Source organism: Tinamus guttatus, unplaced genomic scaffold, assembly GCF_059628265.1.
Source record: "Tinamus guttatus ecotype Peru unplaced genomic scaffold, ASM5962826v1 Tinamus_guttatus_pri_ptg000198l, whole genome shotgun sequence".
NCBI lineage: Eukaryota > Metazoa > Chordata > Aves > Tinamiformes > Tinamidae > Tinamus > Tinamus guttatus.
Window position 1 is genome coordinate 250513 of NW_028288732.1, and position 24076 is coordinate 274588.

Sequence of the window (24076 nt, forward strand, 5' to 3'; positions counted from 1 at the left end):
CTCCGCGGGCTGGGGGGCTCCGGCAGCCCCGGGGGGTCCCGCGGGGCCCGGCGCTGTCCGCGGTGCTGGGCGCTCTCCGAGGTGCCTGCCCTTCCTCCCCTCCTCCTCTTCCTCCGCCCCAGCCTTCCGCTCCATCCATCTCCCTGTCTTCCTTCATCCCCTTCATCCCCTCTTCCTCTTGCCCTCTTCCTTTATCCTCCCCTCCTTCTTACTTCATCCCCCTTCTCTCTCTTCATCTCCCCTTCCTCCTCCTCATTCCCAACCTTCCTCCTCACCCCCCCCGCCTCCCTCTCCCCCAGCCTTCCTCCCCTGCTCCTCCTCCTCCTCGCCAGCCTCCCTCCCTCCCCCATCCTCCTCCTCTTCCTCCCGCCGCCCTCCTCCCCCTCTCCCTCCTCTTCCTCCCCCCGCAGTGACGTCGCTGGACGTGCAGCTCCCCGGCCCGGCGCTCGCAGCGGCCGCTCGGGGCTCGGCCGCGGGCGGGCCCGGCCCCGGCGCGTCCCATGCGGCCGGGGGGCGATGCGGGCGGCGCGGAGCCGCCGATAGTGCCCGCACCGGGGCCCCCCCGGGAGCATGGGCTGCATCGGCTCCAAAACCACCATCGGTGCGTGAGCGGCGCGGGGGGGGCGCTGCCGGGGCGGGGGGGGGTGCTGCTGCGGGGGGCTCTATGGAATGGGGTGGCTGGTGGAGAGGAGGGTTTGGGGTTCGGGCTGCTCCAGGGGAGCGGGGGGGCCTGGGGGTCGTGCGGGGGGTGCATGGGCTCCGGGGGACCCAGTGGAGGCGGGGGGTGAGGCCTGGGGGGGCCGCTGGAGCCTCTGGGGCTGGGGGGGTTGTGCGGGGCGGGGGGCACCACTGTGGGGTGGCAGTATGAGGGGGCGAGGAGGGCGCTGCGGGTGCAAGGGGTATGGGGCTTGCGAGGGTGCAGGGCTGCTGTGGGGAGCTGGGGGGTCAGGGGGAGCACTGGGGCTGGTGGGGGGCTGTGCAGGGCTCGGGGGTGCTGTGGGGAGCAGTGGGGATGCTGCAGATGTCCCGGGGGTGCAGCAGGACGGGTGGGGGCTGCGGGGACGACGGGCGGCTGTGGGGGCTCTAGCTGCATGTTGGGACCCCGGGGGTGCTGCAGACGGCCTGGGGGTGTCCTGGGGGTGTAGGAAGGGGTGCTGGGCTGTCACCCGGGGTGCCTGCAGCCGAGGTGGGGGGTGATGCCAGCAACAGCTGCCCCAGGGGCTGCCCCAGCTGGGGTCAGAGGGAGTGCGTCACCCCTCCGTGTGTCACCCCGCTGTGTGCCACCCCCTCCGTGTGTCACCCCGCTGTGTGCCACCCCGCGTGTGCCACCCCGATGCCGGTTTGCATCAGCCAGGCCTGGTTCTGTGCGGCTGCGAGGAGGCTCCTCGGGAGATGTTTTTCCTGGCCCTTGGTGGGGCAGGCTGGGCTGGAGGCCGCACGGGCACCTGGGTTGCCGGGAGAGGGGGTGGGAAGGGGCCCCCTTCCTGCTGGGACCCCCGGCATGTCCCGGTTTGGGGTGTCAGTGCCAGACAACCGGGCTGCTGGCCTGGAGGATGGTGCCGATGCTCCCCCCCCCGCCCCTTCTTGCCCCTCTCTCCCCTAGCCGGAGGGCAGGGAATTTGGAGCAGTGTGTGTGGAGGAAGGGGCTGAAGGTGACACACGAGCAGCAGCCCCCGCAGTGGGACCCGCTCAGCTGCCCTCCGCACACCCGCAGCCGGGCCCATAGCCGGTCCAGCTGCCCCCCAGTGCCCAAAGCAGCACCCCATAGCCGGTCCAGCTGCCCCCTGGTGCCCAAAGCCCCCACCCCATTGCTCCCCATCTCCTGGGAGCCTGCACCCCATCCCGGGGTGACTCCCGATGCACTGGTGCCTTGGTGCCAAGGCCGCTGCTCTGCTGGCAGATGGTGCCGCTAGCTGCTGCCCTTCCCTGTCCATGTCCCTGTCCCCAGAGCAGGTCCCTGGGCTGGGCTCCCCGGGGCCGCTCACGACTCCCAGCCCCGGGGCTGCCCCTTCCCACCCCACGGCAGGCCGGAGGTGCCAAGGGCCCTGCCGAAATGCGCGCCAAGCCGGGAGAGGTGCCCGGGCCCCGTTGCCAGCCGGGCCTGCGCGTTCCTGCCGGTCCCGGCGGGAGGGCTGCCCGGCCCTGAGTCACCCCCCTGCTGCTGCCCTCCCCTTGCTGCGGCGCCCGGCCGCTCCGCAGGGCCCCTCGTGTGCCCGAGGGCGCAGGGTCCCGCTGTGGGATGGAGCACTGGGGTAGCAGTCTGCGCCCGCTGCATCCCTGCAATGAGCTGAGGCAACGCTCAGACGGGCTGAGAAAACTGGTCACAAAGCACTGGGCGAAGCTGCCAGGCGCAGGCAGGGGGGCCATGGGGCAGCGGAGGGTGTCCGCGGCGGGGAGGCCGTCGTGCCGCTCACGCCGCCCCGGCTCTTCCCGCAGTGGCCGTGGACGCGACGCTGCACGTGGAGTGGAAGGAGGTGAAGGCGCTGCCCGCGCTGAGCGCCGCCCGGCCGGCCCTGCTGCACCGCCTGGCGCGACAGGCCTCCTTCGACAGCCAGGACTTCCTCGAGGTACCGCCGTGCCCGCCACGGGGACGGGGACGGGGATGGGGACAGGGACGGGGACGGGGACGGGCAGCACCCCGCGCGCGGCCGCTGCGTGTGCGAGCCGGGGACGCCGGCCCCGCCGCGCACCCGGCACCTTGGCCGCCCCTGCCCGGTCCTGCCAGCTCGCTGCCGTCTCCGGAGCTGCTCTGACGTCAGCTCCGAGCCGGGGCTGTATCCTGGGAGAAATCAGTCCATGGTGCCTCGTTGCCATGGCGATACAATTTGTTGCAAGCCTCCGAGTCCCGAATCGCATTCGTGGCGGCTGCGGGCACAGGGCCCCGGCGTGGCCGTGCCGGGGCGAGGGCCGCGGGTGGCCCCACAGGCGCTGCGGGGACACGGAGGCCCCTGCACGGGGGCTGCTGCTGCCCCACGCTGCAATGCCTGGGGAGCTGGGTGCGTGTGCGTGTGTGTGCACACTCAGCCAGGGTTGCACACATGTCACAGGGCTGCATGGGTTAGGACAGGGCATGCACATGTGCATGTTCAGTGAGTGCACGCATGTATTTGTGCATGCGTGTGGACACGTGTGGGTGCCTGCATGAGTGCACGTGTGCACATGTGACTGTGGGCACAACCAGCGTGCGCAAATGTGCCTGTGCACCATGAACGCGTGTGCATGCAGAGGCGCTGCATGCGTGCACATCTGCGCACAGGGAGCACACGCGTGTGTGAGCGTGCACACTGTGCATGAAGCAGCAGCGAACACGTGCAAACAGCGTGAGCAGGCGCAAGCTGTGTGTGCGCAGGGTGTGTGCGCAGGGTGTGTGAGTGCCCATGGCGGGTGCGTTCTCCCGGCACCGTGTGTTGGCTTGCAGCATGCTCAAGCACATGGCATGTACAGGTGTGTTGGGAGTGCGCACGGAGCCGGCCTGTATGCCCGGAGGAGGAGGAGGAGGAAGAAGAAGGAGGTGCTCAGGGTGGGCAGGGGCTGGCGGGTGCTGGGGTCGTGATGGCCCTGCTGCCTCATGCAGGTCAATGTTGAAGACACCGTCGAGATGCTGCCCAAGTCACGGCGCGCGCTGACCATCCAGGAGATCGCCGCCCTGGCCCGCTCCTCGCTGCACGGTAGCCACCACGCAGGGGCTCGCGGCGGCGCTTCAGCAGGGGGGTCCTGGGCAGAGGGGCACCCTGGGGCAGAGCAGGGTCCCCCTACGGGAGAAGGGGCTGAAGCGGAGAGCACCCCTGGGGGAACGTGAGAGCACCGGGGACCCCTCATGCTTCAGGGTGTGGGGACCTCGAGGTACCAGCGCCTGGAGCAGGGTGCCAGGACTGCGGCCGGTCGGGCTCCTTGGGGCAGCATCTCGAGGCGCTGCGGGGATGCGGGGAGGGCGGCGGGCGCTGACGCGGCGTCGCTCCAGGCATCTCGCAGGTGGTGAAGGAGCACGTGACGAAGCCGACGGCCATGGCGCAGGGCCGCGTGGCCCACCTCATCGAGTGGAAGGGCTGGTGCAAGCCCGAGGAGCCGCCCGCCGCGCTGGAGAGCGCCTTCAGCTCCTACTGCCACCTCAGCGAGGGCGAGCAGGAGGCCCGCTTCGCCGCAGGTGGGCCCGGCGCCGCGCGGGGGGACACGCGGGGACACGGGTGGGGACACCCGCGTGACCGCCGTGGCGCTGCCCGCGCCAGGCGTGGCCGAGCAGTTCGCCATCGCGGAGGCCAAGCTGCGCGCCTGGTCCTCGGTGGACGGGGACGACTCCAACGACGAGTCCTATGACGAGGACTTGGTGCCCTCGGCGGAGAGCTCCCAGGCCACCGGTGAGCGGGCGGGAGCCGGGCTGGGGACACGCGGCGGCGGGAAGGGCCGGGGCGCCGTGCTGATCCCTGCGCCGGTGCCTTGCAGAGCCGCCGGGGCCGGTGGCCGCGGGCGCGCTGCTGCGCGACCTCCTGCACAGCCACTGGTGCGAGCTGAGCGCGCGGCACGGCTCGTGCGAGCCCGAGAGCGACTCGTCGCGCACCCTCTCGCCCGAGACCCTCTGCTCGAGCCTCTGCAGCCTCGAGATGGTGTCGCCCTCCGAACTCACTGCCAAACTGCTGGGCTCCCTGGGGGGCGAGGACCTGCTGCTGCCCCCGCTGCCGCCGCCGGGCAGCCAAAGTGCCTTGCGGGGCCTGGCGCGGCTGCGCCGCCGGGACCCCCTGTACGCCGTGTCCTGCCTCTCGCCCGCCGACGACGAGCTGCTGCTCGGCAAGGACTTCCCGCTGCGCCGCAAGGTCTCCGACGTCGCCTCCTCCGGGGTGGTGTCGCTGGAGGAGGACGAGGCCGAGGAGCCGTGAGGAGCCGCGTGGGGAGGACGGCGCCGCTGCCCCATCCTGCGAGAGCCGGGCGCGGAGGAGGGACCGGGGACCCTGCCTGCCTCCCCCCAGGCCGCCCCCGCCGTTTCTGCTTGTCCACGTCTCTCTTCCCTCGTCTGTTTTTTTTTTTTGCATGAGCTGGGAGGGGGCAGCTGGGAAGGGGCTTGGCGGGGGGGGGCAGGTCTGAATCCACCCCCGTGCCTGCCCCCCCGGACCCCTGCAGACTGACGGACCCGTGTGCCGGGGTCCGCGCGCTGCCCTCCTGCCCCCGGCACGGCTGCACGGCGTGGAGCATCCCCGCCGCCTGCTCCCGGCCCCGCGCCGCGGCCGGGGGGACATTGCGGGAGCCAGGAGCAGCGGGAAGAGGGGGTGTTTTCTCGCCTCTCCCTGACCGGCTTTTATTGGACTGAGTTTTATACTGTGAACTGATGCCTGGCAGGGGCCGTGGTGGTGCTGAGCCCCGGCGCCGCGTCCGCCCGGGGCTGTCCCTGTGCGCACACGCGGGGGCAGCCGCGCGGCCCCTGCCATCCCGACGGGCGTCTCGCGCCACCAGCAGCAGCAGCGGGTCCCGTCCTGCGCCCTGGGCCACCGCGGGCCAGGGAGGGACCCGGGTCCTGGGTGCCGAGCTTGGGGGGCACCCGGTGAGCATGAGGGGGGTGGTGGGTCCCTGCGCGCCCCCTCGTCCCCGAGTCGCTCCCCTGCCCCCAGCAGGGAACCAAGTGCCTACACGGAGGGTCAGGCCTGCCCGGTGCCGCCCGCTCCCCTTGCTGCTCAGGGTGCCTGGGGCAGCGGGGGCCCCCCGGCCGCAAGGAGTCCGGGCCCGGTTTGGGGGTGGGGGATGCCGCCTTCACCCCCGCTTGCCCCCTGCCCCGTCCCGCATGGCACGCGCTCCCGCGGGGCTGCTCGCCGCCCGCGCCAGCCTCTGCATGACGCCCCCCCGGGGCCACCGCTGCTTCCCCGCGCCGAGCCCCAGCTCCTGCCCCGCTAACCGTATCCCGCAGCCCCTTGCTGCCCCCCACCCAGAGCCTCTGCCCCGCCATGGGGTGCCCTGCACGGCCACGCCATTGGCAGGGGGTGCAGTCGGGGAAGGGAGGCTGCAGTCCTGACGCGCCGGTGAGGGGCTCCCTGCCAGCTGGCCCAGCTGCACCGCCAGATACGCACATGTGGGGTGCCTGTCGTTGCCCTCTGCAGCCCCCCGACCCCTCCAGAGCTTTCGGGCCTGCAAGGTGGGGAGCTGGGGGGGGAGTCAGTCCTGCCTGTGGCACCCGCCAACCTGCCCCTTGGGTGCTGCGATGGGGGTGGGTGAGGGGGCAAGGGGAGCCTGCAGCGGAGGGGCTTTGCTCTGAATGTGTGTGTGTGTGTGTGTGTGTATATGCGTGCATGTGGTGTTTGCACACGTGTGTATGCACGGACACACATGTGTGCACACAGGCGTGCGTATGGGTGTGCATTCGTGTCTGTGTGTGTGTGTGCACAGGAGCGTGTGGTGTTTGCACACATGTGTATGCACGGGCACACACGTGTGCACACAGGTGTGGGTGTGCATCCATGTCTGTGTGTGTGCACGGGAGCGTGTGGTGTTTGCACATGTGTGTATGCACGGGCACACACGTGTGCACACAGGTGTGGGTGTGCATCCATGTGTGCGTCAGTGCAGGGCCCTCCTTGCACGCCCGTGTGCATTTGTGTGTGTGTGTGTGCACGCGCCCATAGCCGTGTGCCGAGGAGCTCCCGCAGTGGGGCCGTGCCATGGGGTGCCCGCACCGTTGTGTCCTGCCAGGCCTCCAATAAAGTCAGTCGTGTGAGCAGCGCCCCGAGCGCCTCCTTTGCAGTTTGGGGACCACGCGGCGCTGGCCGTTGTGGTGGGGCTGTGGTGACATGTCCCCTTCGTGCACGTCCCCGCCGCGGCCTCGCAGGGTGACAGCGAGGCCCCAGCCCTTATCTCGCATTCCTGGGCCGACGTGGCCGTGCGGCAGCTCCCGGGCTAATTATGGGCATGGGGAGACTGCGGGCGCCCGGCCGGCCCCCTGCCCCGCACTGCGCGGCCGTCGCGGGGGGCTCGCGGTCCCCCGGCGCAGGGACATGGCCTCGCGCAGCGCGGCCGCCGCGTACCGCGCCGAGCGCGTCAGCACCTACAGCCAGGGCGCAGGTGGCAGCGAGCCCCGCTTCGAGGGAGACCCCCGGCTCGGCCCCTTCGCCCCTCGTGCGCACGAGGCCTTCGCGTGCCCAGGTACCGAGAGGAGGGGATGGGGGGGACGCTCCTCTGCACCCATTTCTCCTCCCTCCAGCTGTGCCCAGCTGCCTTGTCCCATGCATGGAGCGGGGACATCTTTGCATGCCGTCCCCAACCGCTGGCCTGGGCCTGGGGGGGAGCCTAGGCTGTCCCCGTTGTGCCCTGTGTCCCCTCAGCTCCCACCAGCCCCCCTCCACATCCCCTAGGGCTCCCTGCTGTCTCTCTGCACCCCCGGGGACCCTCCTAAGCCCTTCTGCACCCCCTGTGTCTCCAGCCCTCCATATCCCTTCCCACTGCCTTCGCCCCCCACCTCCAATATCTCCAGACCCCCCACCTTGCCCCTGCTACCCCCCCATCTCTCCTAACGCTCCCTGAATTTCCTGTTTCCTCCCTATACATCCAGTCCCCGAACCGGCCTGGCCACCCCTGTGTCCCCAGCCCTCCCTGCTGCCCCCCAGACCCCTTCCACAGACACCCTGCTCCTCCTCAGCACTGCAGACCCCCCCCGTGCCCCACAGCCCCCTGACGCGGTGCCCGCAGGCGCCCCGGGCACCATGTGTCCCTGCAGCCTGGGCACCTGGGTGCGGGCCCAGGGTGACACCTACCAGGTGGTGGCCGACGTGAGCCAGTTCGAGCCCCCCGACATCGTGGTGACCACGTCCAACTGCCACGTGGCCATCCAGGCCGAGAAGGTGAGTGGGAACGGGGGGGCCAGAGCCTCCTGCCCCAAGCAGGCAAGGTGCCTGCACTGGTGTTAGTGGGTAAGGGGGCACCTGGGATCTCCTGCCCCATTGCAGGGACCCTGCTGGGGTAACCAGGATCTGCTCCCTGCTGGGTAACCAGGAATTGCCCCCGATGTCCACCCTGATTAGTAACTGGGATTTGCCCCATGGAGCTCCCCGCTGGTGCCGGGGCGACTGGGAGCTGCCCTTACTAGGCCTGGGGTAACTGCGGGTCCTGCCCGGTGTGGGGCAGCAGACCCTGCTGCACCCTGCCCCACGGCGCGGGTGCCGCCTCCCTGCAGGTGGCCGAGGACGGCACCGTGTGCGACACCTTCACCCACAAGTGCCGGCTGCCCGAGGACATGGACCCGCTGTCGGTGCGCTGCGCCCTGACCGAGGCGGGCGCGCTGGTGATCACGGCGCGGCGCCGCGCCGGCGCCCGGCCCGGCGAGCCCGCGCAGCCGCGCTACCGCAGTGAGGCCACGCTCTGAGCGGGCACCGCACGCGCCACGGGGTCGATAAAGGCTTCTTGCCCACCTTGGTGATGCCGACTGGGTCTTGTGTGCCGGTCCGTGCCCAGGGCATGGGGTTGCTGCAGAGCTCTGGCTTGACAGCTCTACTTATAAAGTGCTTTTATTAAATTAATATAAAAATCTCTGTATTTACACGGTGAGGGGCCCAGAGCTGGGCACACAGCAGAAATGCAGGCGGGACCCCCCTGCCTTGCAGGGGTGAGGTGCACGGGAAGGATAAAACGCCCTCCCCGGGGGCACCGCCAGCCCCGGTGCCCCTTGGCCCCCACGTCACTGCCCGGGGTGAGCGGGTCCCTGCGGGAGGGGGGCGCCGGGGCCGGGCTCGCAGCATGGAGGGCAGTGGGCTGCCGGGGGCAGAGGTAGAGAAGTGGGAAGCGCGGGTCAGGGGACAGGGAGGTGGGCACAGCGGTGGCGGGGGGCACCACGGCACTGTCCAGCCCCCAGGCATGGGGCGCGTTTCACTGGCGCTGGATTGAAGGCATCACCCCAGGGCTGGTGGGCACGGGGGGGCACCCCCTGCCCGTGCCGGGGTGCTCCTGCACGGCCGCGTGGCCGCGGCCTCACTGGTTCTTGTCGGGGGCAGCCTCGTCGGCGGCCGGGGCGGCCTCGCGGGGCATGGCGTGGTGCTGGTGGCGGTCCCAGAGCTGGCGGATGTCGGTGGTGTCGGGCTCGCTGGCGCTCGTGGTGCTGTCGCGGAAGCTGGCGAGCGGCGGGCGCACCTTGACGCCCTTGGCCGTGAGCGAGCCCTCGATGGCCTTGCGCAGCTGCGGGCAGCGCGTGAGCGCCGGGCTCCACGGGTCCCCGCGCCCCGGCGCTGCCCGCCGCGCGCTCACCTCCTTGAGCGACACCATGCCCACGAGGCGCCCGATGCTGGTGACGTACGCGTGGTCGAGGCCCAGCAGCGAGAAGACGGTGTGGGTCTGCAAGAGGGAGGGCGTCAGCGGGCACCGGCGCGGGGACGCTGGGCGGGCGCGCGCGGGCGCACCTTGTGCAGCGACGTGTGCTCCACCAGCTGGAAGGGCGCCGGGTCGATCTTGGCGTTGCTGAAGTCCACGGGCTGGTCCAGCTGCTGCTCCTCCCACTCCAGCACCTGGGGGCAGAGGCCGTGGGGCATGCGGGCACACAGCCTGCGCTCCCTCCCCGTGTCCTCGGGCTCCAGCAAGGGTGCCCCACCAGCCCGGGCACCCAGCACTGCAGGGGCACTGGAGACATTCCCCTCTGTGCTCAGCACCGCTGGGCCTTGGGGGTCCTGGTGAGGCTGGGGGCGCCCAGCGGCACTGCCAGCCCTCCTGTCTCACCTCTGACGGAGTCATCTTGTCACCCAGGTCCACATCCTCCTGCAAGAGAGGCGGTGGTGAGCGGGCCTGGCAGGGCGGTGGGGCGGCGTTCTGGGCACGGGCGGGCTGCTGGCGCGGCACGGAGCAAGCAGGATGCGGGATGGCACGGAGCAGGGCATGGGAAGGGCATGGGCAGGAATCTGGCAGGACGCGGTCAGGGAGTGGGCAGGAATCTGGCAGGGATCAAGCAGGAAGCAGGCAGGGATCCAGCAGGGATGTGGCACAGAATGGGCAGGGACCTGCCAGGGGACAGGCTGGGAGTGGGTAGGGATCAAGCAGGGATCCGGCACAGAATGGGTAGGGATCAAGTGGGAAGTAGGCAGGGATCCAGCAGGGATCTGGCACAGAATGGGCAGGGATCAAGCGGGAAGCAGTCAGGGTTTGGGCAGGGATGTGGCAGGGATCAGGCGGGCAGGGATCGTGCCAGGTCCATGACTGGCTGGGAAGAGCTGGGCTGGTGATCCAGGCCATGCCGTGATGGGTGAAGGAGAGTCAGACCCAGTTTGTGATTGGTTGAGAGCGCACAGGCTGTGCCATGATTGGCTGATCAATGTAGAGCTAGTTCCCTGATTGGCTGACAGGGACTATTCACCAAGCAGGTCTGTGATGGAGAGGACAGAAGCTGCGCCGTGATTGGTGGAGCAGAATCAGGACCATCTGTGATTGGCTCACGCACACACAGGGAAATCATGATTGGCCAAGCAAAACTGTGCCAGGCCCCTGATTGGCTGACAGGATCCAGTCTGGGCTCCCATTGGCTGGGAGGAGGCGCATCCAGCCTGTGAGTGGCTGCGGCTTACCGAGAGGGAAATGCGGACGTGCTTGGTCTTGCGCTGGGCCGTGCCCTGGGCCTGGCACCGTGCCGGGAGAGACACAGGAGTCAGGGGGACCCACGGCAGAGTCGGCTGGGGTGGGCAGGAGCTGGCGCGGATGGGCAGGGATGGGTGGGAATGGCGAGGGTGGGCCGGGGTGGACAAGACCCAGTAGGGATGGGAAGGACCAGGCAGGAACGGGAAGGACCAGATAAGGATGGGCAGGGATGGGAAAGACCAGGTAGGGATTGGTCAGAGATGGGAAGGGATGGGCAGGGATGGGAAGGGACATGCAGGGATGGGAAGGACCAGATGAGGATGGGCAGGGATGGGAAGGACCAGGCAGGAACAGGAAGGGATGGGAGGAATGTGCAGGGATAGGGAGGACCAGGCAGGGACAGGAAGGACCAGATAAGGATGGGCAGGAATGGGAAGGGACATGCAGGGATGGGAAGGACCAGATGAGGATGGGCAGGGATGGGAAGGGACGTGCTGGAACAGGCAGGGATAGGAAGGACCAGGCAAGGATGGGAAGGACCAGGTAAGGATGGGCAAGGATGGGAAGGACCAGGCAGGGACGGGCAGAGATGGGCAGGACCAGGCAGTGATGGGCAGGGATGGACAAGACCAAACTGGGCCGGGGAAGGACAGGCCATGGATAGGCAGGAGCAGGACGAGCCCCCACCTCGGCAGGCTCCGTGGACGCGTTGGCACAGAAGAGGCTCTTGAGAGCGATGCCGCTGTGGTCAGTGGTGCCCGCTGCGGACGTGGAGAGCGTGTCAGGCCCCCGGTGCCTGGTGGTCCGGGCTGCGGGCAGGGCCCGGGCTTACCCTGGGTGCCCTCTGCCAGGCTGCTGGGCACCCGCTTGAGCGCTGGCTTCAGGGGCTTGCGGGAGCCGCTGCGCGTGGGCGCGAAGGATGAGGCCTCGGTGCTGATCTGCGGGACGGGACGCGCTGGCTGGTGCTCTGCACCCAGTCCCTCCCCATCCCAGCGAAGGGCAGCGGTGCCAGACTGGCTGTCCGAGCGTCCTCACCTGGAAGCGGACGCCGGTGTCGGAGAGCCGGTGCCCGTCCTCGGCGGCGCCCTCCTGCTCCGCCAGCGCCTTCTGCCGCAGGGCCTGGAGCCGTCGCTCGGGGCTGAGCTGGTGGCTGAGCAGGGCCACCACCTGCGTCCGCTCGATGGAGCCCAGCAGGATCATGGACTCTGCGAGCAGCGAGGGGCCCGCGTGGGCACTGTGCGCCCCAGGCACCAGGGCACCGCTGCGGGAGCGCGGCTCGGACGCCTGCCTTCCCAGCCTCATCCCGTGCCTCAGTTTCCCCAGTGGCCACAGAAGCCGGTGCCACCCTCTGCCTGCGCCGCTGTGCCCGTGCCCGAGGAGGCCACCCCGGCGTGGTGGTGGAGCCATCTCCGCTGCCCCGCGCCTGTGTCTCACCAGCCGACTCCACCAGTGCCAGGCTCTTCATCTTGGTGCTCTGCAGGACGTGCTGCAGGTCCCGGTACTTGCAGTTGAGGGTGACGTAGGGGATGTCCCGCACCATGATATCCTCCACCCGCACGTTGTATTTCCTGCCCAGGGTGACACGCTGCCCTCAGCACGGACGGACAGAGCCAAGGTACCCACCAGGGCACAGCGGCTGTAGGGTTGGGGATGGCACCTGTGCCCAGCAGGGCCATCCAGGAGCTGGGAACACTCCTGAGGATGGCCTGGGGGTGCCACTCACTCGTGGTGCCCCCAGCCCAGCTCGGGGAGGTAGGGCAGCTTCTTGATGCGGATGATGCTGTCGTAGAGCGAGGGCTGGAGGCTCTGGGCCACCGTGTTGGCCAGGATCACCGCGATCATGACGGGCAGGATGTGGGAGATCTGCCCCGTCAGCTCGAAGACGATGACGGCCGTGGACACCGTGTGGGTGACGGCGCCTGACAGCGCGGCCGCCCCTGTGCCCGCGCATGTCCCCGAGAGACACAGGGGCAGCTCATCAGGTCCTCGTCTGCCTGCCCGCGGGGTCGTCCTCCCACCATGTCCCTGTCCCCTTCCCTTAATAGCCCTGAAGACATCTCCATCCCTGGGACAGCCCCCATCTCCAGGGAACCCTCAAGCCCTGGGGACACCCCCACACCTGTGAGATCCCCTAGCTCCTGTGATACCCATCCCTTGCGACCCCCTGGGGACAGCCCTGGGGTCACCCCGCTCCCCGAGGACACTGTCCCAGCCCTGGCCAAGGCCACGGAGCACTCCCCTGCGCTCATTTGCAGCTCCTCTGAGCAGGCAGCGGTGCGGTGGGCACGTGGCATCCCCATGCCGGCCCACGGGCACGGTGCTTACCCACCACGGCGTAGCCCCCGGGCACGATGCGATGGGCCGTGCTGTCCGTGTGGATGCCGTCAGGGAACCAGGCGGCCATGCTCTCGCCCACCAGGCGCCCGAAGGCTGCCCCTGCCCAAAGAGAGCGGCTCAGAGCGGGCAGGGGCTTGGCAGGGCCGCGGGGTGCCCCTCAGGCTCTCCGTGTGCCCAGCGTTGGCAGGCTCTCACCGATGACGAAGACGGGCATGAAAGCTCCGCAGGGCACGGGGATGGTGGTGGCCAGGGCTGACATCCAGAACTGCGTGGTGGGCACAGGCATGTGTTAGCCGGCACCCTGGCCCGGGCCTCCCGCCAGCTCAAGCTGTGCTTCCCAGCTGGCATCGGCACCGCCTGTCGCGGAGCGGGCACAGCGCTCTGCTGAGGGGCAGCCGGGCTCCTCCGAGGGGACACCCGCCAGCGTCTGCCTGCGGTGGCACCTCTGGACACCTGCCAGCACCTCCCCAGGAGCATCTGGGGACACTCAGCCACCTAGTTTAATGCCTCTCTGTTGGCACCCAACTAATGCCTCCCGGAGACATCTGTAAGCACCTTCCTAGCACACTTGGAGGACACTTGTCCAGCATCTCCTTAACGGCACTTGAGGACACCTGCCTGTGTCCCGCCTGGAACATCCAGGAGATACCCACCTTCATGAGGATGAAGACAGTGAGGGTGATGAAGACATTGGAGCGAGGGTGGTGCCAGGCCTCCAAGATGCCCAGGTACTCCTCGCTCAGGCCCTGCTTTGCCCACGTCTGATTGTCAAAGAGTGTCACCAGGGTGTCCTTCTGGGTGAGCTGTCAAGGGAAAGGGATGGGACCAGGGTGGGTACCAGCCTCGCGGGCACTGACTGCACAGACTGCAGAGTGCCACGTTGGGCATCACAGGTACCTGGCCAGCCATGAACTGTCCGAAGCCAGGTGGGAAGGTCAGTGTGGAGATGACCAGCGTCACCAGGGCAGGGAAGAGCAGGCGCCTGGAAAGGTGGCATGGGGTGATGCCAACACACGCTGGTGCCTGCCACCCCCCAGCTCCTACCATGCTGGGGTGATGGCCACTCTCGCCAGGTAGTGGTAGGTGCTGGGCACCTACTTCTTCATGAGGAAGCGGTTGATGGTCTTCTGGCGGCGCATGAACTGCACAATCTTGCGGTTGAGGTAGACAAAGAGTGCGCCCCCAAAGCCACTGGCGATCCTGGGCACGGGCACGGCGTGAGTGCTGCTGCTGGCCCCACCGCCGCCGGGGGAGCCCAGCGGGAGAGGGGTCCCCTTGGCCACGGTGACGCCACGCGGGGTGCCCGCGCGCAGCCACGCTCACCCGATGACGGCGAAGGCGGGCAGCTCCTGCAGGTCAAAGGGGTAGTCGAGGCGGAAGCGGGTTTTGAACAGCGCTGTGATTGTCTCTGGGGGGAAGTTACGGGGTCAGTGGGGACCCCTCCGTGGTCCCCTGTGCCCTCCCCCATCTGTTTGCCCCACAGCAGCTGGCCCTGGAGCAGCAGGGCGGGCAGCGACACCCGCATGCGGCAGGACGGACCTTCATCCTTGTTCCAGACAGCCAGGACGCGGAAGATGAAGGCGCTGAAGGTGGCCGCGAAGAAGCCACGCCAGTAGTTGCGGACGGCAAAGAAGGTGGAGGTGACCTCGATGCTGAACAGGACACCTGGCACCAGCGGAGGAAAGAGACGAGGGAGGCGGCGAAACGGATCCAGGGCCCGTGGACACCTGGCATGCTTCCCGCCTGGAGCGCCCATGCGCGTGCAAGGCCCTCACGGGACTGGCTGGCCCCACGGGCACGCAGGCTGGCGGCGAAGGGCTTCCCGGGGCTCCTTGCCCAAGCACACGGCCAGTTCCCCAGCTATCTGCAACAGGCACTGGAGGGCAGAGGACGGCGCGAGCAAGAGGGCAGTGCAGGGATGCGAGCAGTGGCCACGGGGCTGGAGGCAGGTGGTGCTGGGCTCGGGGGCACAGGCGCACACACACGCACAGATGGATGGACGGCCTGGGCAGCTCAGCGCGTGGGGGGCAAGGAAAGAGTTAGATGTGTCACCAACCTATGGGCATGGCTCAGTGGGGCCAGAGCGGGGCGCTCCCTGGAGCACATTGCGGCATGGGGAGAGGACGAGACAAGACGTTACATCTCACGCACGACAACGCCTGCTCCTGCCTTCCTCCTCCCCCTGTCTGCTGCGGTGCTGCCCTCGCCAGCGCCAGCTGGGGCCTCAACGCAGGACGGGCGGGCAGAGCCCTATCCCTGTCTGGAGGTGCCCGCGGGGCTCTCCAGCCACGGGGACCTGGTTTCTTCTCCAGAGAGGCCCGTGTCCCTGGGCACAGTGGGCATGGGGTGCTGTGCCAGCGCCCAGGGCAGGTGTTGGGGGGCACCAGGGACTGCCCTACCTCCGATGGGGGCAGCAAAGCAGCAGCCGACCCCGACGGCGCAGGCAGCTGCCAGCATCTCGATTTTCCTCGCCTCGTTCTGCAGGTGGAGAGGCCGGGGCTGAGCGGGGGCTGCCCTGATAGAGGGCACAGTGGAGAACCCCCTCCCCAGTGGTCCCTTCCCTGCTCACCTCGTAGATGCCGCCGAAGAGGGAGAGGAAGCGGCTGATCAGCGCCGCGCACATGCTGGCGATGTGGACGAAGGGGCCCTGCGGGGACAGCGTGGGTGGCCAGGGTGCCCCCGTGCCGCCGAGCGCCCGCTGCCCGCCCTGGCCCTCACCTCCTTGCCCAGGGGCATGCCGCTGCCCAGGGCGCACGTCAGCCCGATCACCTTGGCCACAAAGGTCTTGAAGGTGAGGTACTCCTTCAGCACGACGCCCCGCAGGATGGTCTTCATCTCGGGGATCCCCGAGCCTGGTGCCACGGGACAGCGCTCACCCAGCAGCCATGGCCAAGGGGGACCCCCGCGCTGCCCCAGCGAGACCCCCCCAGAGACACCTCTCCGTGCCACAGCCTGGGGTATCCCTGAGGTCATCCCCATAGCCCTGCAGAGGACCCCAACCCCTCAACCAAGATGAAGAGCCTGGCACTGGTGACACCCTCCATACAGAGACCAGCCCATATCCCTTGGAAGACCCCCCCAGGTGCCACCACCCCATAGCACAGGAGGACCTCCTGGAAGCCCCCACTGCAGGGAGACCCTGGGGCAGCTCTGTCACCCCGGGGGTGTCTGCAGTGCTGGTGGGGCCCTACCCACAGCCTGGGGCGCCAGGATCTGTGTGAAGCCGGCTGAGAAGGTGATGAGCACGGTGGGGTAGGTGACCCAGGCCAGGTACTGCAACAGCACGTTGGTGTCCAGACCCCCGTACATCCACTTCTGGGCTGCGGGCACAGTGAGGGACACGTCATGGGCGTGAGGGGCACAGTGTGGTCCTGTGACCCCAACCACGGGGCACCAGGTGGCTCCTGAGGCCACCCCATCATCCTTGGGGGCCCTGATGGTGCCACTCACCTTGGAGGCAGGTAGCGATGGCGAAGTCCATGGCCCAGCTCACCAGTGCCATGACCAGCCCCAGGAGGATGAGGAAGATCCAGTCCTCACCCACCTTGGAGATGAGGAACTGCTGGCACTGCACGGCGCACACTGCGGGCACGAGAACAGGCTCAGGGCCAGGCGCCGCGGGGACGGGCACAGGCTCTGCTCTCCGAGGACGGGGACAGCGTGGACATGCGCCCCCGCGCCAGCACGCCAAGCCCGAGCGCGCACAGCCGGACGCGCAGCGCTGCCCTCCTCCCGTGCGCAGAGCCGGCACGGGGGCTGCCCGCGTCCCCTCCCCGTGCAGCGGTGCCCACACACATTGGGGCACTCTCGCCCACCCTCCGGCATGGGCTGACACGACCCCCAGCCCCACACGGCTGCGCCCGCCCGCCCGAACGCTGCCCCTGGGCACGGTCCCCGGCGGAGGCCCCCGTCCCCGCAGCGTGCCCGGCTATTTTGGGCCGTTGCGTCCCCGGCGGGCAGGTGGCATTGTCCTGAGCACCCGCGTCCCGGGAGAGCAGGAGAAACCCAAGCCGCTGCCGCGCGAGGCCGAGCGCGCCCGGCGCACGTCCTGCCCGCGCCCCTCACCGCGGCAGGGCGCGCAGCGGCCCTGGCTGTACTCGAGCAGCTCGGAGGGGCGCCGGGGCCGCCCGCCACCGCCGCCGTCCCAGCGCTCCTGCTGCAGCCGCAGCCGGGCCGCCTCGTCCTTGGCGAAGGTGCCCAGGTCCTGCGTGTAGCGTCCGTACATCTGGCGGGACAAGGATGGGGTGCGGGGGTCAGGGACGTGCTGTGCTGTGCCCCACCGCCCACACGCCCCGGGCCAACCCGCTCCGTCCCCGTGCCCACAGGGACCGGGCTGGGCTGGGAGGAGTTGCCTGCGCCCACACGCAAGGGGGGAACCGAGGCAGGACACTTGGGTTGCCACACATGGGGGTCCCAGCCTCCACAAGGGACATCCCTGGGAATGAGGTTCAAGAAGCAGGGGTGCCAGCCAGGGGCACTCGCCCGTGGAGTCTCAAGGAGAGGTCCCATGGGCGGTTCGGCTCCTTGCCCTGCCAGGGAAGGGCTGGGTAGATAAGGTGGCGCGGGGATCGATGGCAATTGTTCCTGCTGGTACCAGCCCCTGGCCCTGCCCAGGTGCCCTGGACATGGGACTGGGCTGGTGGCAGTGAAGGAAGAGCCTCCCGCTTCAGGAGTGCTGCCAGCCCGGCCCAGGGGATTCTCTGGTGGCTACTATTGTGGTTGTGCCCCTGCTTCACCCACAGCAGGCAGGTGCCTGCTTGCCTCCCCTTGGCATCATTAGCATCCCGCCAGTGGCAGACATGCTCTGCATGGCTGACGTGAACTGAGTTGGCCAGTCTCAGCCAGCGAGGGGGGCAGGAGGGCAGTGGGAGGCGCAGCAGCCTGGGGACACCCCCTGCAGCACCCCCCTGCCGTGCACAGGGCCGCTTTGGCCTCCTCCTCCAACCCTCCCGGCCTGGCAGCAGCACAAGGGCTGGCTTGGGCGATGGGGCAGCCCTGGCACTGCCCCCCGCACGGCCTGGGAGCTCTTTGTGCCCGTCCCCACCGCCGGGCGCGCGGGGCCTTCGTCCCGCGCTGGTGGCCCTGCCAAGGACTCGGTTGCTTGGTTTCTGCCTCGCTCGCCCCCCCCGGGTACGACCTGAATGCCAAGCGCCAGCGGTTGGCCTGGCACAAAGGGAGGTTTCAGGGCGCGCGGGGGGACCTGCCAGGGCTCCCACGTCGCGCCGACGTGATCCCCATGCCGATGTCCCGCCACCCGCCACCGCGCTGCCCCGGCACGTGGCCGCCAGCCCTGCGGCAGGGGCAACGACCCTCCCTGCACGGCCCAGTGACGGGGCGGCGTGATGGGCACCGTGCTTGGCTCGCCTGTGAAGCAGCCCTGCCTGCCAAGGCGCTGCTTGTCCCGGATGCCTGGGCCCCTTTCACGCTCCTGCCCACGGCCCGAGGACAGGCAGGACCACCGGCACGGCCCCTGTGTGCCGACACGTGCCGGAGCCCTTAGGGACAACGTGACAGTGGCACTGAATCGGGCACGGGGCATTTCTCCCCATGGTGCCGCCTGCCCAGGTCCCTTTGGCAAGCAGCAAAAAGCAGCCAGACGGGCGCCGGGTGGATTCTCTGCTGTCTAATATCAGGGTTGAGCTCAGCTGTGGGCGGGAAGGGAAGGGGGGGTACACTCATTTCCATTGCTAACCCTCCTGCTACAGATTTTCCCCCAAACTCCTTCCCAACACGGGCTAGGCGGCCCCTTGATCCCATGGAAATGTGCGTGGGGGTCAGGAAGGAGGGAGGCGTGCGGAGCGGGGGCCGGATTCAGTGTCACCTGCCAGAGAGGACCCCAGCCCCGCACGGGGCCTGCCCCGGCCCCGTGTTCAAAGGCTCCCTTCGGGCCAGGCTTGTTTCCTCTGGAAGAACAGCCAGCCCCGCGCCCCGGGGAGAGCTGTCGCCCTGCCAAGCGCCCGCCTCGCTCCGGCCCCGGCTCGCAGCCAGCGCGGCCCCGGCAGGACCCCCAGCCTAATCCCCCCGCTCAGCCCTGGCCCCCCCCGCAGGTCGCTGCGCGCGGGCCCTGCCGCGCTCTGGGGTCACCCGTGCAGTTGTGCGGGGTCCCACCTATTCCCCCATCCGTGCCCAATCCCGCTGCCTGCCCCTGCCAGGGGTTGGACTGGGGGACAAGGGGACATGGTGACGCAGGGCCCCCCATTGTGCCTGCACCGGGGGTGGGCACAAACCCCGTCCCTGCAGGGGCGCGCGGGTTGGTGCGGCGCTGCCCCCATCCCCTGACCGCCGCGGGGCGAGGGGACACGCAGCGAGGACAGGGCACGCGGAGCATCCCCGCAGCCTGCCCGCCCACCGCCGCGCTGGGCACCCCCGGCAAGGGCCAGCGGTGGGTTCTCTCCTTCCTCCCCTCCTCCTCCTCCTCCTCCTCCTGCTCACTCGGGTTATTTTTCCACAAAGGCCTTTTGAAACACAAACAGCCCCGGGACTCCGGCCTCCGCCGCGAAGCAGCTGAACAATCACAGTGCCGGGCGGGCAGGGAGCGGGCACGGGGGACGCTTGGCAGGGGGCACCCGGGGACACGGGCACAGGCGGCCGAATGGATTTCAGGCCCCGGCACAACCCCTGCCGCAGCGCTCCGAGCCGTACCAGTGCCGGGCAGGACCAGCATTCGGCACCGCGGCGTTCCCGTGCGGAGCGCGGCCGGGGCGCATGGAGCTTGCCCAGGGGGAGGGATGCCCGCCCCTGTGGGAAGTGCAGACTCGCCCCGTGCCCCTTCCCATCCCAAGTGGAAAGGGGGGAGGACCAAGGCTCCCATAGCAGCCCTTGGAGCCAGCCACAGGCATGCAGAGAGGATGCCCTGGGGGGTGCCCGTCAACCTGTACCCCCCCACCACGATCCCGGGGAGCTCCTTAGGGCAGGATGGTCCATCCTGGTCCGGCGGTGCCGGGAGCTGCCGGGCAGAAGGAGAGGCCGGGGTGGGGGTCTGGGTCACGCCGCCTGTCTTAGCCCGGCTCTAATCGCCCTGAGCGGCTCCACCACAAACAAGGGCAGTTTGTGAAGCTTAATCCCCCGCTTTGGAGGCCCTTTGCTCCCCCCATGGCCGCTTGGCATGAGGGGGGCACAGGGACCAGAAGGGACTTTCTGCGGGGCAGGAGGGCAGAGGAGACTGGTTCCCCCCATGGGAGCCGGGACTCGGAGCAGGGAGGGCAGCGCAGGGGCTCCCCGGGCTGCCAGGCTCCAGGCAGCACATGCCAGGCTCCAGCTGGATGCCAACCCTCCTGGCAGGTGCCGGAAGGCACTGGTGCCGGCTCAGCCTTCCTGGGAAGGGCTGGGTAGCCCTCGTGCCTGGCATGTGTCCGGACACCTCCCCAGGGGCAGGCGTGAGGCTTCGCGAGAGGTGCCCATGCCCAGCCTCACCCGTCACCGCGTCTCTGCCCTCTGTGGGCTGAGCCCTCCCGGACGCCTGAGCCCACCGGCAGCCCAGAGACCACGGGGATGGGTGTCCCGGGGCGCCCCCGCTGCAGGAGTTGCCCTGCCAGGAGGAAGGCTTGGCAAAGGCTTCCCGCACCCTGCAGGGCTGCCCTGATGCTGGCCCCGATGCCCGTGTGAGCTCTCCCCTCTGTCCTGCCTGCAGAATCCTCCATCCCCATGGGGCTCTGTGCCCACCCCAGAGACGTGGCACTGTGGGACTGAGCTGTGAGGAGGAGGAGAGCAGCAAAGAGGAGCCCCCTCCACATGGTCCCACAGAGCGGTGCCCTTGTCCCGCCACTCACGTCCCCGCACTGGCCCCCGGCTCGGCTCTGCCTGCCAGGGAGACGCCCCCGATAAGATCGCGGAGCCGCCGCGCACAATCGCGCTTTCACAGCCCTGGCTCTGCCAGGGCCACAAGGAAAGGCTCTCGGTGGCACAGGGCGCCCACCGAGCGGGACCCTGGACCACGGCCTTGGGCGCTGGGAAGGATGAGCTGAGGGTGCCCTTGGCAGCCCAGGGTCGGATGGGGAGGGAGGAAGGAGTCAAGCAGACCCCAAAGCCTCCCAGCACCCGTGTGCTGGGCTGGGAAGATACACGGGGAGCTTCATCCCACCGGAGCAACTGGCTCAGGCTCTCTGCAGCCCAGGGGCAATTTGTTCCCCGCCATCCCATCCATCCCTCGCTCTCTCCCCACCTTTCCCGACCCTGCTTCTCTGCAGGCCCTTGCCAGGGCAAAGTACCCATTTGCTGTGACACCCTGGGCACTGGCCAAGCTGAGGCCGGCGAAAAGCACCTTTGCCCGAGATGCTGGAGGGCGGTGGGCAGCGCAAGGGGCCGAGCCACCCCATGCTGCCGTGCCCACAGCGGGAGGGCAGGAGGCCACCCCACTGGTGGGGACCTCCGTGCCAGCCCTGGGCAGTGCCAGGGCAGCGGGAGGCCGTGTGCAGGACGGAGTCGTAAACACAGGGCTAAGGTTGAAGGCGGGGGAGATACGCTATCTCTGGGGCAGAGGGCTGGGGCCGGGCGCAGCGCTGCGGGGCAAGGGGTGCCCGAGCGGCGCTGCAGAGACAGGCACTGGTACGAGACCCCACAGGGATCTGGGGGACAAGGAACCCCCCACAGTGGTGCTGGGTGGTTCCTTAGGAGGAATGAGGGCACAAACTCCTGCCGAGGGGCTGGTGGCTCAGCTGGGGTCCTGGGCAGCTGGGGGTTATGGAGGGCGCTGCAGGTGGCACCGGGGTGCAGGTGGCACCCCGGGGGTTCCCCCTGCCCTCGGCTGCAGATGAGGCGAGCGGGGGACCGGGGGGGTCGCTGCTCCTCATAGCAGAGCCGTGCGCCGCAGAGGAGCCGGGACCGAGCCGAGCTGGGTCGGGTCGGGGCTCCGGGGCCCCAGCACTGCCCCGAGCGGGGGTCCTTGCGCGCGGGGGTCCCGCCGTGCCGCCCCCGCGCCCCTCTACCCGGCCGCACTCACCAGGGTCTGCTCGTACTGCAGCGCCCGCTGCGCCGCGCTCTCCGAGGCCATGGTGCCGGTGCCGCCGCCGCTGCCCCTCGCCCTGTCGGTGCCGGTGCCGGTGCCGCTGCCCCGCCGGCGGCTCCGCCCGGGCGAGCGGGGCGGGCCCGGGGCGCTGCCCGGGGGAGGGACCGGCCGCGCTCCGCCCTCGCCGCCGGCACCGGCACCGGCACCAACCGCCGGCAGCGCCCGCCGCCGGCAACGGCACCGGCACCCGCCGCCGGCAGCAGCCTCCGCCGGCAACGGCACCCGCAGCACCCAGCACCGGCACCAGGATCCTCTGCTAGCAGCACCCCCACCGGCACTGGCACCAGCACCAGCGTTCGCCACCAGCAGCACCCGACACCCGCTGCCAGCCGACACCGGCACCGGTGCCCACCACCAGCAGCACTGGCACCCAGCACTGGCACCCAACACCGGCACAGGCACCTAGCACGAACCACCCACCTCCTGGCATGGGGAACAGGGTGCGGGGTGCCAGGCTCGGGAGTCCACTGCCCTCCATGGGGACCAGACATGGGGTATAGGGAGCAATTGCACTGCCAAGGGTGACTGGGGAAAGGGTCCGGCCAGGGGTGGTGGGAAGGAGAGGCACTTCCCTGGAAAGGGCTGCCTGGGGACATTTGGCTCCTCTGGGTGGGTGCTGATGCCCCACCAGAGCTCACGCTGGGACCATGCCAGCCCTCCTTGCCAGCAGCTTGGGGTGGACCCAAGGACAGGACAGAAGAAGAGGGTAAAGCCTGGAACTGGGTGGCTTTGGGGACCTTGGAAGCAGCTCTTTTTTGGGGGGGATGTTCCCTCTCTCCAGGGGCGCTGGGGCTGCCATTGCCTGCTGATTCCTGCCCTGTGCAGCCCCTGGTTGCTCCTGAGCAGGATTTGGGCAGCAGAGCCTGAGTGGAGAAAACTGCACAGGCTCACAGCCATGCCAGGCAGGGCACAGGCTTTGGGGCTTGGGTGGCTTGGGAAGAGGGTGCCCTTGAGGAGGTGCCACTGAGGGTGCATCGGGAGTCTAGGGATCCCCTCAGCCTGCAGGAGGTGGTGACAGTGGGGACTCGCTGGACATACCCGAAAGCTGGCAGGGAGCTCGTCCTTACCCTGGCAATGCTGAGCGCCCGCGCGCGCCGGGCCGGTGGAGCTCGCTCGCTGCCCGCGCGCTGCCGAGCCGGCTGCGCGGCCCCGTCTCGGTGCCCTGCGGAGGGGCGCGCGGGCCGGGCTGGCGCTGGCGACCCTCAGGCAAGGCGCTCCGGCATGGCCCAGTGGCCACAGCTCCTCTGGGGTCTCCGTGTGGCCCCGTGGTGGGCTCAAAGGCGCCTGGCAGCACCGAGGTCCCTCTCCTCTCCAGGGTGCCCCATGGCACGTTGGCGGCGAGGACGGTGCCGTGGCACTGCCGGGCTGGCTGCGCGCGGCCAAGAACGGGCTGGTTCTTGCCGCCCAGGTGCCACCCTCCGGGTTGACGTTGGCACCCCCGAGGGGGTGAAGAGGGGCAGGGCAGGGGCTGGGAGATGCCCTCCAGCAGCCTCATCGCCGGACGCGAACCGGTTTGCGGCAAGGAGGCGATCAAATGAGCTCCCCGCGCGCTCATTGTTTCGCCGGGCACGGAGTCCCCTCCTCGCTCCTGGCACAGCCCCGGCGGCTGGCGCGCGGCTCCGGAGGGGAGCCCGGTGCCAGGACGCGGCCGCTGCCAGCTGCGCCCGGGGTGCCCGGCCGCTGGCCCCCGGCACGTGGCGAGGCCCCCTCGGCACCATGGCTCGGGGCCAGCGTGTGCCCGTGGCCTCCTCCTGCCTCCAGCCCTGTGTCACCGCGCTGGAGCACAGGGGCGGGCCCAGCACAGCCTGGTGCCGTCCCGCTATAGCCTTGTCTGCAGCCCGGCATTGCTTTCCTTACAGCTCTGGCCCTGCTCCCGCGCAGCCCGGTGTGGCTCTGCCACCATCCCGGTTCGAGCGCAGTGATGTCCGGGGAGGTGCCCCCCTGTGGGGATGCTGGGGAGGTGGTGCCTGCACCCGCCACCAGCCTGGCCAGGCTCAGGGGGGCTGCATGGGGACACCTGAGGTGCCAGGTGGCTGGGGCTGGCACAGCTCCCCCCTCGCACAGAACCCCTGGTCCAGCCCACGTCGGTGTCCCAGGGCCTGGCACTGGCTCTGGGGATCCATATCCCCCTCAATCCCCCACACACAACCCCTGTGCCACCCCCCGGCAGTGCCAGGTCTTGCAAGGCCAGGTACAGATTGAAAGAACTGG

General features: G+C 69.5%; 3 protein-coding genes across 3 annotated transcripts; 2 read left to right on the top strand and 1 right to left on the bottom strand.

The window, feature by feature from the left end:
• The first annotated feature begins 555 nt into the window (after positions 1 to 555).
• On the top strand, positions 556 to 4897 carry FAM131A (family with sequence similarity 131 member A). The gene is made up of 6 exons (XM_088523845.1): positions 556 to 601; positions 2437 to 2567; positions 3575 to 3668; positions 3962 to 4144; positions 4227 to 4348; positions 4443 to 4897. Exons 1-6 carry the CDS (start codon positions 571 to 573, stop codon positions 4869 to 4871), a joined length of 990 nt encoding a protein of 329 aa, XP_088379971.1. The 5' UTR covers positions 556 to 570; the 3' UTR covers positions 4872 to 4897.
• A 2074-nt stretch (positions 4898 to 6971) lies between these two features.
• LOC148594796 (heat shock protein beta-7-like) lies at positions 6972 to 8335 on the top strand. Its single transcript, XM_088523844.1, has 3 exons — positions 6972 to 7119; positions 7663 to 7814; positions 8147 to 8335. Exons 1-3 carry the CDS (start codon positions 6972 to 6974, stop codon positions 8333 to 8335), a joined length of 489 nt encoding a protein of 162 aa, XP_088379970.1.
• A 602-nt stretch (positions 8336 to 8937) lies between these two features.
• CLCN2 (chloride voltage-gated channel 2) lies at positions 8938 to 21919 on the bottom strand. The gene is made up of 23 exons (XM_088523843.1): positions 21800 to 21919; positions 16927 to 17086; positions 16312 to 16443; positions 16053 to 16181; positions 15580 to 15713; positions 15431 to 15508; positions 15261 to 15339; positions 14401 to 14526; positions 14185 to 14269; positions 13960 to 14061; positions 13759 to 13843; positions 13515 to 13664; positions 13057 to 13126; positions 12850 to 12960; positions 12248 to 12461; positions 11959 to 12092; positions 11560 to 11729; positions 11357 to 11462; positions 11212 to 11285; positions 9676 to 9714; positions 9363 to 9467; positions 9211 to 9297; positions 8938 to 9141 (listed from the first exon to the last, which is right to left on the bottom strand). Exons 1-23 carry the CDS (start codon positions 21848 to 21850, stop codon positions 8938 to 8940), a joined length of 2625 nt encoding a protein of 874 aa, XP_088379969.1. The 5' UTR covers positions 21851 to 21919.
• Between the last annotated feature and the right edge of the window lie 2157 nt (positions 21920 to 24076).